General features: G+C 45.5%; 1 protein-coding gene across 1 annotated transcript; it reads right to left on the bottom strand.

Annotated features, from left to right (window-relative positions):
- Positions 1-5,941: 5,941 nt before the first annotated feature.
- On the bottom strand, positions 5,942-7,997 carry LOC123092394 (probable galacturonosyltransferase-like 7). Its single transcript, XM_044514166.1, has one exon. It carries the CDS (start codon positions 7,471-7,473, stop codon positions 6,373-6,375), a length of 1,101 nt encoding a protein of 366 aa, XP_044370101.1. The 5' UTR covers positions 7,474-7,997; the 3' UTR covers positions 5,942-6,372.
- Positions 7,998-12,430: the final 4,433 nt, after the last annotated feature.

Genomic DNA, 12,430 nt, shown 5'->3' on the forward strand with positions numbered 1-12,430 from the left:
CTCGTTGTTTCGAGCAAGCCATGGATTGATGCTTGTTGGTGGTGCGGGAGTATAAACTTTTACCATTCTGTTTGGGAACTGCCTATAATGCATGTAGTATGGAAGATACAGCCATCTCATAGTTATTGCGTTGACAGTGAAAGTATGCCGCTCAAAATGTTATTCAATCTCTATTTTAAAATCGAGCTCTGGCACCTCTACAAATCCCTGCTTCCCTCTGCGAAGGGCCTATCTATTTACTTTTATGTTGAGTCATCACCTTCTTATTAAAAAGCACCCGCTGGAGAGCACACTGTCATTTGCATTCATTACTATTGGTTTATATTGGGTATGACTTGACTGGATCTCTTTTATCATGAATTACAATGTTTAGTCAGTGCTTGATCTTTACAGGTGCTCAGCATTTATGTTTTACGGTCTCAGAAAGGGCTAGCGAGATACCATTTTGTTATATCATGTTATGATTGTTTTGAGAAAGTGTTGTCATCCGAGTTTTATTATTATCGCTTGCTAGCTTATTATGCCATTGATATGAGTAATTGTGAGACCTAAGTGTTATTGTGAGTATGGTTAGTTCATAATACTTGCTGAAACTTGAATGCTGGCTTCGCATGTTTACAACAACAAGAGCAAACAGAGTTTGTAAAAGTTTTTCTTTATCACTTTCAGTTTATCAACTGAATTGCTTGAGGACAAGCAAATGTTTAAGCTTGGGGAGTTGATACGTCTCCAACGTATCTACTTTTCCAAACACTTTTGCCCTTGTTTTGGACTCTAACTTGCATGATTTGAATGAAACTAACCCAGACTGACGCTGTTTTCAGCAGAACTGCCATGATGTTGTTTTATGTGTAGAAAACAAAAGTTCTCGGAATGTCCTGAAAATCCACGGAGGCAAGTTTTAGAAAATATAAAAAATATTGGCGAAATAATCAAGACCAGGGGCCCCACACCCTGTCCACGAGGGGGGGGCGCCCACCCCCCCTGGGCGCGCCCCCCTGTCTCGTGGGCCCCCTGAGGCTCCGCCAACCTCAACTCCAACTCCATATATTCCGTCTCGCGGAGAAAAAAAATCAAAGAGAAAGTTTCATCGCGTTTTACGATATGGAGCCGCCGCAAATCCCTAATCTCTCTCGGGAGGGCTGATCTGGAGTCCGTTCGGGGCTCCGGAGAGGGGGATTCGTCGCCGTCGTCATTGTCAACCATCCTCCATCACCAATTTCATGATGCTCAGCGTCGTGCATGAGTAATTCCATCATAGGCTTGCTGGACGGTGATGGGTTGGATGAGGTTTACCATGTAATCAAGTTAGTTTTGTTAGGGTTTAATCCCTAGTATCCACTATGTTCTGAGATTGATGTTGCTATGACTTTGCTATGCTTAATGCTTGTCACTAGGGCCCGAGTGCCATGATTTCAGATCTGAACCTATTATGGTTTCATGAATATATGTATGTTCTTGATCCTATCTTGCAAGTCTATAGTCACCTATTATGTGTTATGATCCGACAACCCCGTAGTGACAATAATCGGGATACTTCTCGGTGATGATCATAGTTTGAGGAGTTCATGTATTCACTATGTGTTAATGCTTTGGTCCGGTACTCTATTAAAAGGAGGCATTAATATCCCTTAGTTTCCACTAGGACCCCGCTGCCACGGGAGGGTAGGACAAAATATGTCATGCAAGTTCTTTTCCATAAGCACGTATGACTATATTCGGAATACATGCCTACATTACATTGATGAATTGGAGCTAGTTCTGTGTCACCCTATGTTATAGCTATTACATGAGGAATTGCATCCAACATAATTATCCATCACCGATCCAATGCATACGAGCTTTTCACGTCTTGTGCTTCACTTATTTACTTTTCCGTTGCTACTGTTACAATTACTACAAAACTATTATCTTTACTTTCGCCACTGTTACCATTACTATCATACTACTTTGCTACTAAATACTTTGCTGCAGATACTAAGTTATTCAGGTGTGGTTGTATTGACAACTCAACTGCTAATACTTAAGAATATTCTTTGGCTCCCCTTGTGTCGAATCAATAAATTTGGGTTGAATAATTTACCCTCGAAAGCTGCTGCGATCCCCTACACTTGTGGGTTATCAGTCGGCCGGACCCGATCTAGGGTTTCGGCGAGCCCTGACGACGTGGCTGTGCAGGGGCGCGCGTGCAAGGCCGGGCCCGATCTGGGCCTTGGCAGGCCGCGCCTTGTCGCCGTTGCCCTAGGGTGTTGTGGTGCTACTGGCCAGGCGCTGGGGAGAGGGCCAGCGCGAATCTGTTGTGCCGCTGCCTCGCATTTGGGCGGATGGCGCCACCGTGGGCGTGTGGGTCGAATCTGGGCCCACGCGTGTTGGGGGCTGGCGCTTGCGAGGGTGCGTGTTAGTTGTTGTTGCAGCCGGCCACATGCAACGTGGGAGAAGCTGTGGGAGATGAATGGCACCATTGCTCGTGTTGCATCCTCCTGTTGGTGGTTCGGTACGCTCGCCGCTGCTTCGGATGGGAGGACGAGATGGTGGTGGCTGGAGGGAGAGGAATGGCCTTGCTACGGTTGTTGCATCTTTCGTCGGGAGATGAATGGTCGGCAGGCGTTACATCCTCAGGGAGACGAATGGTGTTGTGCTTGGTTACATACTTCCGGTGGGAGACGAATGGCGCTGCTAGGGGTTGCATCCTCCGTCCAATGGGCTATGCGGATCTAAGGTTGGAAGCACATCGAGCTTGTCGGGGAGGTGTGGTTGGCCGTGGAGGCAGGGATAGTGGTTTGGTGTGTAGGTTGATCAGATCCTGGGTTCGGGCTATGCAGGTGAGAATGTCGGCAAAAGTCGTACTACAGTTGCGGCCGGAGTCGTCGATGGCGGCGCTCCCTTGTTGGAGGCTTCGATGTAGCTGCTCTCACCTTGCCTTTCCCGATGTGCTCCGGGAGAAACCCTTGATATAGTTTAGATCGGACGATAGCGGCGCTATTCGGCGTCGCGTTCTCTCTTGGGGGCATCGTCCTGGAGGTGGATCCGGTCAGAGGGACCCGTGGCTCGTGAGGATGTGTGTGTTGTTTGCCGAAAGGCGCTGTTTGTATGGTTTTTAGGTCCAATTTTTCTCATAAACTGAACCAACCTTTTTTCTCCTGATCAATGAATTTGGTAGATCAACTACCAACATTCGAAAAAAATGTGTTGCTTCAGTTCAACACAGGGGGAAATGCCCCTACATATGCTCCTCGTCACCCACCTTATAGCATGCTACGGCAGCATGATTGCACGGTTATAGCAGTTCAGATTCTTTTGTCCTGGTTTACACGTACACTTCAGCAGATGTATTTTTACGTTTTAGCAGAGTTATCAGATGTCACTGGACAAGGACACGAGTGATTGTCCCTCTGAGCTCTCGTCCATATGATATATAGTACTGGTAAAACACTTGTCAATTAGCATGGTGATGATGAAGCTTAAAACAATGTTTGCACCGAGAAGTTGAAGCCCCTCTCCGCCATGCGCCAGGCTGTGCGAATGTGACTTTGAGAGGCTGGCTTGCTTCCGGGGAAATGCAAGATGATTCTTTTTTCTTGGAAAAGATGAAGAGAAGATGTAATGCAAGGGGGCAGAACGTGCGTGATCTTATCCCCACATCTTAGCATCCCTTGCTCCTGGGCAACCCGAAAAAGAGGTAACAACAACCCCAAGGCCAAGGGCGGGGAAAGGGGCCTATACATTTCTGGGTCCATACGCCCGTCTTTCTCAGCCATTAGACACGCCCAAAAACCACGTCACTGTTCATTAAGCAAAGATCTTAGAACACACAAGAAAACACCACACCGGTCTCCGTCTCGTTTCGATTTTCAGCACGGCCTCCTCCCCTCATCATCCTCCTCTCCCGAGCCCGAACAAGGCCGTGTCTCCACCCAACACGGCGGCCGCACCACACCTACCACCTGTGCGTGCGTGCGCGCGCACCAATCCAAGCCGCTTCCCTTTAGACCCAACATTGCCAAGATAATACGAGTACTTCTACATTGGATTGGCATGTCACGTACACGGCCGGTAGGCGTGGGCTTGCCGATCACATTTGGGGATTAGCTTTTCTCCTCGCGCGTTGGCGGAGGCGGTCGGTCGTGCTCGGCCGACGCTGACACGCCAACCGCCGGCCGGTAGGCCAGCCCACCAGAACCCGGCGCCTGCAAGTGTCGATCCGGCCCATGGCCATGGCGATGGAGGACCACCCCGTACGTGTCTCCATCGGTCGACTGCTCCTAATAGAGTATTGCGATACGGCACTTCAAGGGCAGGCAGAGGCAGCATATATCAAGGGTTCCAGAAAGCCACCAACATTTTGTCTCTCTAGCTTAGCTATAGCCTTCCTCTGCCGTCCCAAGACAAGGAACTGCCGGAGCGACGGCAAGAAAGGTATCATTCATGTCTTTTGGCAACAAAACACAACCAAAACAATGTTCGGCGCCGTTAGCCCGATCCGTAGAAAAGCCAAGCGCCTGCAGGCATGCCAACCAGAAAATACCCCCTCGTTTTAACTCGGCCAATCTATGTGCGCTGTCCGTACGTGCTGCTTCAGTGTCACGACCGAATCCAACGTTAGCAGCTGTTCAAATCAAAACGAAACAAATGTCGTCTGTTGGGTCCTCAGCTAAAAAAGAAGGCGGCTAAGAGGACGTTAGGTGCACCAGAACTCTAGCATACAAACAGAAATGCAATCAGATACTGGGAGTGATTAGCTTAGCGTTGGCTTTACGAATGATCAACACTGTACCTTGTTATCTTATATCTAAAAAGAACAACACTGTAACCTTTCGGAAACGGAGCTCGGAGAAGAATTTATACCGCGGAACGAACCACAAGGAACGCATCATTAGTAGATTTCTGAACCCTAAATGGCACAGCAAGAAAAGAAACCAACACGTGAAAAGGTGGAAATGGGCGTCGGTTGGACCGTCACCGTCACGCATATCACACCGGACCGCGCCTGGAGAGGGCAGAAACCGACGCGTGTGGCGGGCACCGAACGGGGACGTGCCCTTCACCACCTCCCCTTCCGTCGGGTCGGATGACTGGGACGACGGCGAGTGAAGACTCGGGGTACGATACGATTGATTCCAAGGAACAAATGACACGAAATGTTCCTTCTACAATATTCAGCAATGACATATGGTTGGACGCACGTATTTATTTGGATATTCTAGTACTACTCTAGCAGGCCTCTTTGGATATTCTACAATATTCAGCAATGACAAAGTGGGAGCTGGCAAGGAAAGTGAGATGATGAGGAGAACTTTTAGCAGGCCTCTACTCTAGTACTACTCCTAGCATCAACGGAGATGGATGGACAAAAGAAAAGAGAAGAAAATCTTTGATCAAGGGAGAGGAAGAGCACAATAATGATTTGCAAAAGAAAGAATAAAGCGGCGAGCCCAGCAAGTGGTGAGTGAGGCCCCACCGGAAAGGGCCCTCGAAAAGGAGACGGGCGGTAGCTCACAAGTCCCGTGTTGCTCGCTGCAACCCAGGGCCTCCACGTCCTCCCCGCCCATCTCCCTTCCCCATCCATCATCTTTCAGTCGTCGGGTCGGGAGCTTAACGGAAACGCTCTCCCCATAATTAACTGATGATGAATCTATCGGCAGATCGCGAGTGCTTAAGCTCAAAATGGTTGTTGGTGTCAGCTTGGTAGTGCACGAGCCACAAAGGAGGATTCCAAGTTACTCATGTCTGCCAGAGATTTTGACATGATCCATCCATCCCAAGGAACCGGTCCATGGAGTAGGAGTGGTAGGACACTCTTCTGCCAGCAGCATTAAGGCCGGTGCAGGCGTTGCATTGGACTGGCTGACTCTTCAGGGGGATGGATGTGCGAATTGAATTGATGGATTGCCACCGTTTGCCAGAGTACCAGTACTACAACAGACCAAGCCACCAAACAGCAGAGAGTGAGATAGTATTGCCATTTAAGGGAAAGACGAACAACAAATGCTTGCAAAGTCTGTTTCTCTCCCTCCCTCCCTCTGCTTTTATTTATTTATTTATCTATCATCATCATCATCACCATGATGTGATGATGAGGCTGCAGCTCTGTAGAGTGTAGGAGTATGATACAAATGACCTTTTTTGTAGCACCAAACAAAGGATCAAAAATATGTGGGACAACAGATCACTACCAACACCAACAATCTAGGAGTAACACAAAACGTTTAATTCAACAGAAGAAGAAATTAAAACGGGAAGGAGGAGAAGAAGAAGGAGAAAAAATATATAGGTTTTTGAACATGTAACGGTGACCAAGAATTAGAGCTCAGGATTTATACGGGTCGGCGAAAGAAGGAAAAGAATCTTTGTAGTAGTTTTGTTTGCGGGCGGTTACCGGGACGGCTCCACGGCGGCCGGGCCGTACAGGTCGAACGGCGCCCAGAGCGCGTCCAGCGGGCACGGCCGCCCGCCGCCCAGCCGCGCCCACGGTTTGCCGGACCCCGACCAATGCAGCAGGCTCACCGGCCCCGGGTGGAGGTCGCGGCAGCTGCCCAGGATGTTGTCGCCGCCGAGGCCGTGCTGGTTCCACCGGTGCTCGATCGCCGCCACGTGCCCCGCGAACACCAGCAGGAACGGCGGCAGCGACCCCAGCTCGTAGATGCGCCCAGGCGGCGACTTCTGTATCTCCATCCACCGCTCGATGCGCTGCGTGTAGCCCGCGCGCCGCCACCGCGCGAGGTCGAGCACCATCACGCCCGTGTTGAAGTAGCACGGCCGCCTCCCCTCGAACGTCCCGGCGAACTGCTCCTCCGACCAGAACCGGGCGGTGAAGTACTTGGTGAAGTTGGCGTGGCAGTACTCCGGCGCGCCGACGGTGCGGCCGCCGAGGTCGGTGCGCCAGAGCTTGGCCACGTCGTCGACGAGCACGAGGTCGGAGTCCAGGTAGATGACGCGGCGCACGCAGGGCTCCAGGAGGTCGGCGAGGTAGTTGCGGGCGTAGTTGAGCGGCTCCTCCAGCGCCTGCCGCACCGACGACGAGATGAGCCCCCGGACGCGCGCGGGGTCGAAGAAGTAGACTTTGAACCGGAGCTGCGGGAACACGGCGCGGACGAGGTCGCCCAGGCTCGGGTCAGAGACGAGGAAGTGGAAGAAGACGCTCTCCGGGCACATGGCGTGCTGAACCACGGAATGGACCGCGGCGACCGAGCCCCTCAGGTAGCCCTCGTCCAGAGTAATCGCGATGTGGACGAGCGAGGGGTCGCAGACATTGCCGGTGGCGTTGCCGCAGTCAGCGGCATTGCGGAAGGACGGCGCGCGGCGGAAGGGGAGGCCCCTCGCGCCCCCGGCGATCTGGCCGGGGAAGCGGACGTGGCTGTCGAACTGCGACGACCGGATGGCTTCGGCGGGCGGGAAGGACTGCAGCGACGGCGACAGGACCACCATCAGCATGGCGGCGGAGAAGAAGCCGGACAGGCGCGCTGCCCATAGCATCGCGCTCCGCCGAGTGCGTTGCCACCGCTTGCTGGCGCCGGGCCGGCCACGGCTGCTGTTGGACCACCCCAAGACGGCGTGCAGGTGGGCGATGGCGTCGTCCAGCGGCAGCGTGGCCAGGGCTGGTGGCTAGGAGCGATAAAAGGGGGCAGCTTGCGGCAGAGTCAGCGCGGATACCTCGCCTCCTCCTCCTTCCTCCTCCTCCTCAACTGGATCGCCTCGTGGTTTCTTGGCTGGCGGATCGGCGCGTGGAGTGGGGGAGAAGCGAGAGGGCATCCAGGCGAGGCGTGGTAATGGGGAGTGGGGTTGAGAATAGGAGCCGACGGCACCCACCAACCCACCGCGGCCACAGGCGAGGCGATTCCCCCGTGCGACTGCTCGGCTTTTTCTGCAGCGGCGGTGGCGTGGTGGCGGCGGCTTATTGTATCTGCCGCTTCGGTTTTATTACTTCTGCGCTCGCCGTGCCGTCTTTCCCTCCCGGCTTTGAGAAGGAGCGGCGTGGGAGGAGGAGAGGACAAGAGGCAGCTCGTGAGCGGCAGCGGCTCAACTCACGAATCACTTTGCTCAATCTTACCACTGCTCCCACTTGTTTCAGATTATAATTGTTTTCCCAACCAGATTTTGTATTTCATGCAACATTTCTGCGCTGTTTTGCAAATTTGTTAATATGTAGTCTTTGAAACATTTTGCAGATATATACATCGCATATTAAAAGAAAGTGTTTTTACATGGTATTTAAAGTTATCTAGCGAACGTTCGCCGGGGGTAACCCTCCTGCCGTTGCATGGATCTTGGACGACACCACGTACGCTCCCTTTTTATTATCCAAAAATTACATGAACAATGTGCACGACGGAGGTTTGAACTCCCAACAATTTGCTAAGGTGGTGGGCACGGTAGCCTATGGACTGAAGGAGGGGCTCTGAAATCTTGAGTTTAAGCCGCCATATATATCTTTTCCCCGCAAAAAAAAGCCGCCATATATATCTTTGAAGTTGTTTTGTATTTTAATTTGATTTTTTATTTTGAAAATTTGACCTGATTTTTTTCCGAAAATCCTGATTTTTAATTACTAAGAGGATGGAATTTTCAATTACTAAGAGGACGGCATTTTTATTATTGAGAGGGCGGCAATTTTTTTATTTAAGAGGATGACATTTTTAACCTTCCGAGGCTGGCATTTTGCCTTTAATAGGATGTCATTTTATTATTAAGAGAATGTCATTTTTATTATTAATGGCATGGCAATTTTTATTGACCCTGGCAATTCATGTGTGTGCAATTTTTAGTTACTAAATTTTAAGGGAATGGCATTTTTAATTACTAAATTCAAAGAGGATGGCATTTTTTTATTACTATAAGAGGATGGCATATTTATAGGATGACTTTTTTATTAATGAGATGATGGCATTTTATATTTTAGGGGGATGGCATGTTTATTTTTTGCAAAGATGGTATTCTTATTTTCATGGGATGACATTGTTATTATTAAGAGGATGGCATTTTTATTATTAATGGCATGACAATTTTTTATTGACCATGGCAATTCATGTTGTGCGAATTTCTTTTGTTTTTGAATAAAAAATATGTAGTATCTAATTTTGGGGCTTATCCAGATGAAACAGTTTTATGTAGAGGATGTTAGTTTTTAACTTTTAGCATGGCATTTTCATATTGTAGATCACGGGACTGCTTTTTTTCATACTTATTGTAAATTTATAAGATATGGCAGTTCTTATAAAGTAGAGTGATATTTTTTTTTTCATAAATAAGATCATGACATTTTGGGTGTTTTCTTCTGTTGCTAAGATTTTCTTTTATAAAAAAGAGTTAAATGGGCTTTTAGGAATGATGGGTTGTGCCACAGCGAACGAATCGCTGGAGGTTACCCAGCAGAGCGAACGACCTGAATGTTCTCTGAAGGTCTCCTTGAGGGCGGCTCCTATATGGCGCGTAGGTGGCTGCGATTTTATTTTTATGCTCCCCATCCCCTTAAAAAATAAAAACAATAATACCATCTTTGCAATAAATTAGAATGACATTCTTATTTTTATGTTTTTACTTTTGCAAAGGGTATTCTTATTTTGATGGGATGGTATTCTTATTTTTCCCTTTTTTTTCATTTTTCAATTTTGCTTTTCATTTCGTTTTTTCTTTTATTATATTTTCTTTTTTGATTTTTAATTTTCTTCTTCGTTTTTCTTTTTTCTCATTTTGTGAACGTTTTACTAAAATCTTGAACATTGTTTTGTTCATTGAATTCAAAAAATGTTCAGGAAATTTAAAATTTGTTCATAGTATTAAAAAATTGTTTGCCATAATTTAAAAAATGTTCATTCAGTTTTCAAAAAGTTTATCCAGTTTCCAAAAAAGTGTTCTTGAATTGAGAATTTGATCATCAAGTTCAAAAAAAATGTCCATCATATCCAAAATTCGTTTACCATAATTTTTGGAATGTTCATCAAATTAAAAAAATCACCCATTTTCAAAAATTTCATCAGATTTTTATAGAAAATGTTCTTGAGTTGAAATTTGTCCATCAAGTTCGAAAAATGTTCTTCAAATTCAAAATTTGTTCGTCTGATAAAAATTGTTCATCAATATCCAAATTCATGAACATTTGTTAAAATTCATGAAATTAAATATGGACATTTTTTGGCTCCATGAATTTTTGAAATTTGCATTTTTTTTATTTTGGAAAGTTTTCGAAATCCTGAATTATATTAAAAAAACAAGAAAATAGGGGGCTCCCGGCTGCCACTCATTGGCCGGCCCAAAATGGGATGGTGGGGCTACGAGGGGTGCGCGTCTTGCGCCATATAGGAGCCCCCCTCCTTTATGAGCCAAGGAATCATTCGTTCAAGAGAACCCCCTCCCCCGAACTGATGTGCCCTAGATATTAGGGTCCTTTAAAATATATTGATTATTATGTAAAGTTTTCCTCGCAATATCCGTTGCAAAGAAAATAAAAATTTGAAGGCATATGGGATAGACACTCTAAACCTTGGTAAATTAGGACGTAAAATTCGTATTAGCTTCAAGATAGGTTAATAGTTCTGATCAGATGCATAGACCGTAAATCTGGAAATGCGGTTTTGTACTGTCAAAATAGTTGGCTTTACCGTCTTTATGTTGAGTTGATCTTAGCTAATCCACTACCGTTCTTCTTCATAATTTTTATGTGGGTATTACTACTTGGTATAGATTTGTGCTTGATATTATTACTGGAGGGAATTTCTTGAGTAGTCACCCTATTGATGCTTTCAATGCTATGGGAAATTTGGTGAGATCACCACCTATCACTATTAATGAAACGGTTTAAACTTTGGAACATGTTATGCAAATGTTAGACGTTATTGAAAATAAAATGCCTACCATAGAGCATATTGAAAATTTTGATAAAAAGATTCATAGCCATGTCACTCAATTTGGATCAAAGGTAGGGATTTCTCTTAAGATGCTAAAAGAGAAAGAACCGATAATTAATAAAAGGGTGGAGCAAATTCCCGCTAGGATTAATAAGTTGGAAGAAATTGGGTTCCGCTTTTTCTTCCATTAAAACTATTGAAAATTCTCATCCTAGCAAGAATTGCGAGTTTATATATGTTCCTAAAAACAAGGGTGCTACATCTAGCAACAACAATAAAGATCTTAAATTGATTAGTGTTCACCCCAATTTTGTTGATTTGATAAAGGAACCTATATATGAAAATAAACTCCTTAATTTTGTTAGTAGAAGTGTGATCGTTAAAAACATGTATGCTAGAACTCCTATGAAATATGGATGTGTGATTGAGGAGTTAGAAACAAAAAAACACTTGAACCTATGCATTATAATGATAGCGCTAGTTGCAAGGCAACCCAATAGTTATCTCAATTTTCTTGTTTCTTTTTCTGTTTTTTTATGTGCAAACAAATATGCTATTGTTATGGTTGTATTTTTGTGTTTTAATTATCGTTTGTACCAAGTAAAGCCTTTGAGATGATTTGGATGATAGTTGCTTTGATTCTGTGCAAAAACATAAATTTTTCCGTCGAGTAGCAGAATTGTTAAAATTTGCTGGAGCATCATAAAATTCTGATTTTTAACGCATAATTGATATACAAATTTCCCATGTTTTTCAAATTTTTCAGAATTTTTGGAGTTAAAGAAGTATGGTCATTCTTCGAATTACTACAGACTATTCTGTTTTTGACAGATTCTGTTTTTGTTGCGTTGTTCGCTTGTTTTGATGAATCTATGGATTATATCGGGGGGTATAAGCCATGGTGAAGTTAGAATACAGTAGGAATACTGTACTTAAAGTAGTGATTTGCTTTACTATACTAATGAATCTCATGAAGGTTTTGTTGAGTTTTGTGTGCTGAAGTTTTCAAGTTTTAGGTGAGATCACGATGGATGAAGGAATAAGGAGTGTCAAGAGCCTAAGCTTGGGGATGCCCAAGGCAACCCAACGTAATATGCAAGGACTCCCAAGCATCTAAGCTTGGGGATGCCCCGGAAGGCATCCCCTCTTTCTTCTACCAATCATCAGTAATGTTTCTTGGAGCTATATTTTTATTCATCACATGATATGAGTTTCACTTGGAGCGTCATGTATTATATGAGTCATTGTTTGCTTTTTAGTTTGTCACAATCATCCTTGCTAGATACACCTTTTGATAGGGACACACATTTTTCGTGATTTGTTAGAATACTCTATGTGCTCCACTTATACCTTTTGAGCTAGGCAGTTGCTCTAGTGCTTCACTTATATCTTTTAGAGCATGACGGTGATCAAATTTTGAAGAAATAGATGAACTCTCATGCTTCACTTATATTATTTTGAGAGTTCATAATAGTAATGATAATTTGCACAAGATATGAATTTGGTTCTAATGTGATGAATATTCAAGAAGGATATAATAAAAACTTTCATGTAGATCACTAGATATGAGAGTTTGATTCCTTGAAATA

Source organism: Triticum aestivum, chromosome 4B (genome assembly GCF_018294505.1).
Source record: "Triticum aestivum cultivar Chinese Spring chromosome 4B, IWGSC CS RefSeq v2.1, whole genome shotgun sequence".
Lineage (NCBI taxonomy): Eukaryota > Viridiplantae > Streptophyta > Magnoliopsida > Poales > Poaceae > Triticum > Triticum aestivum.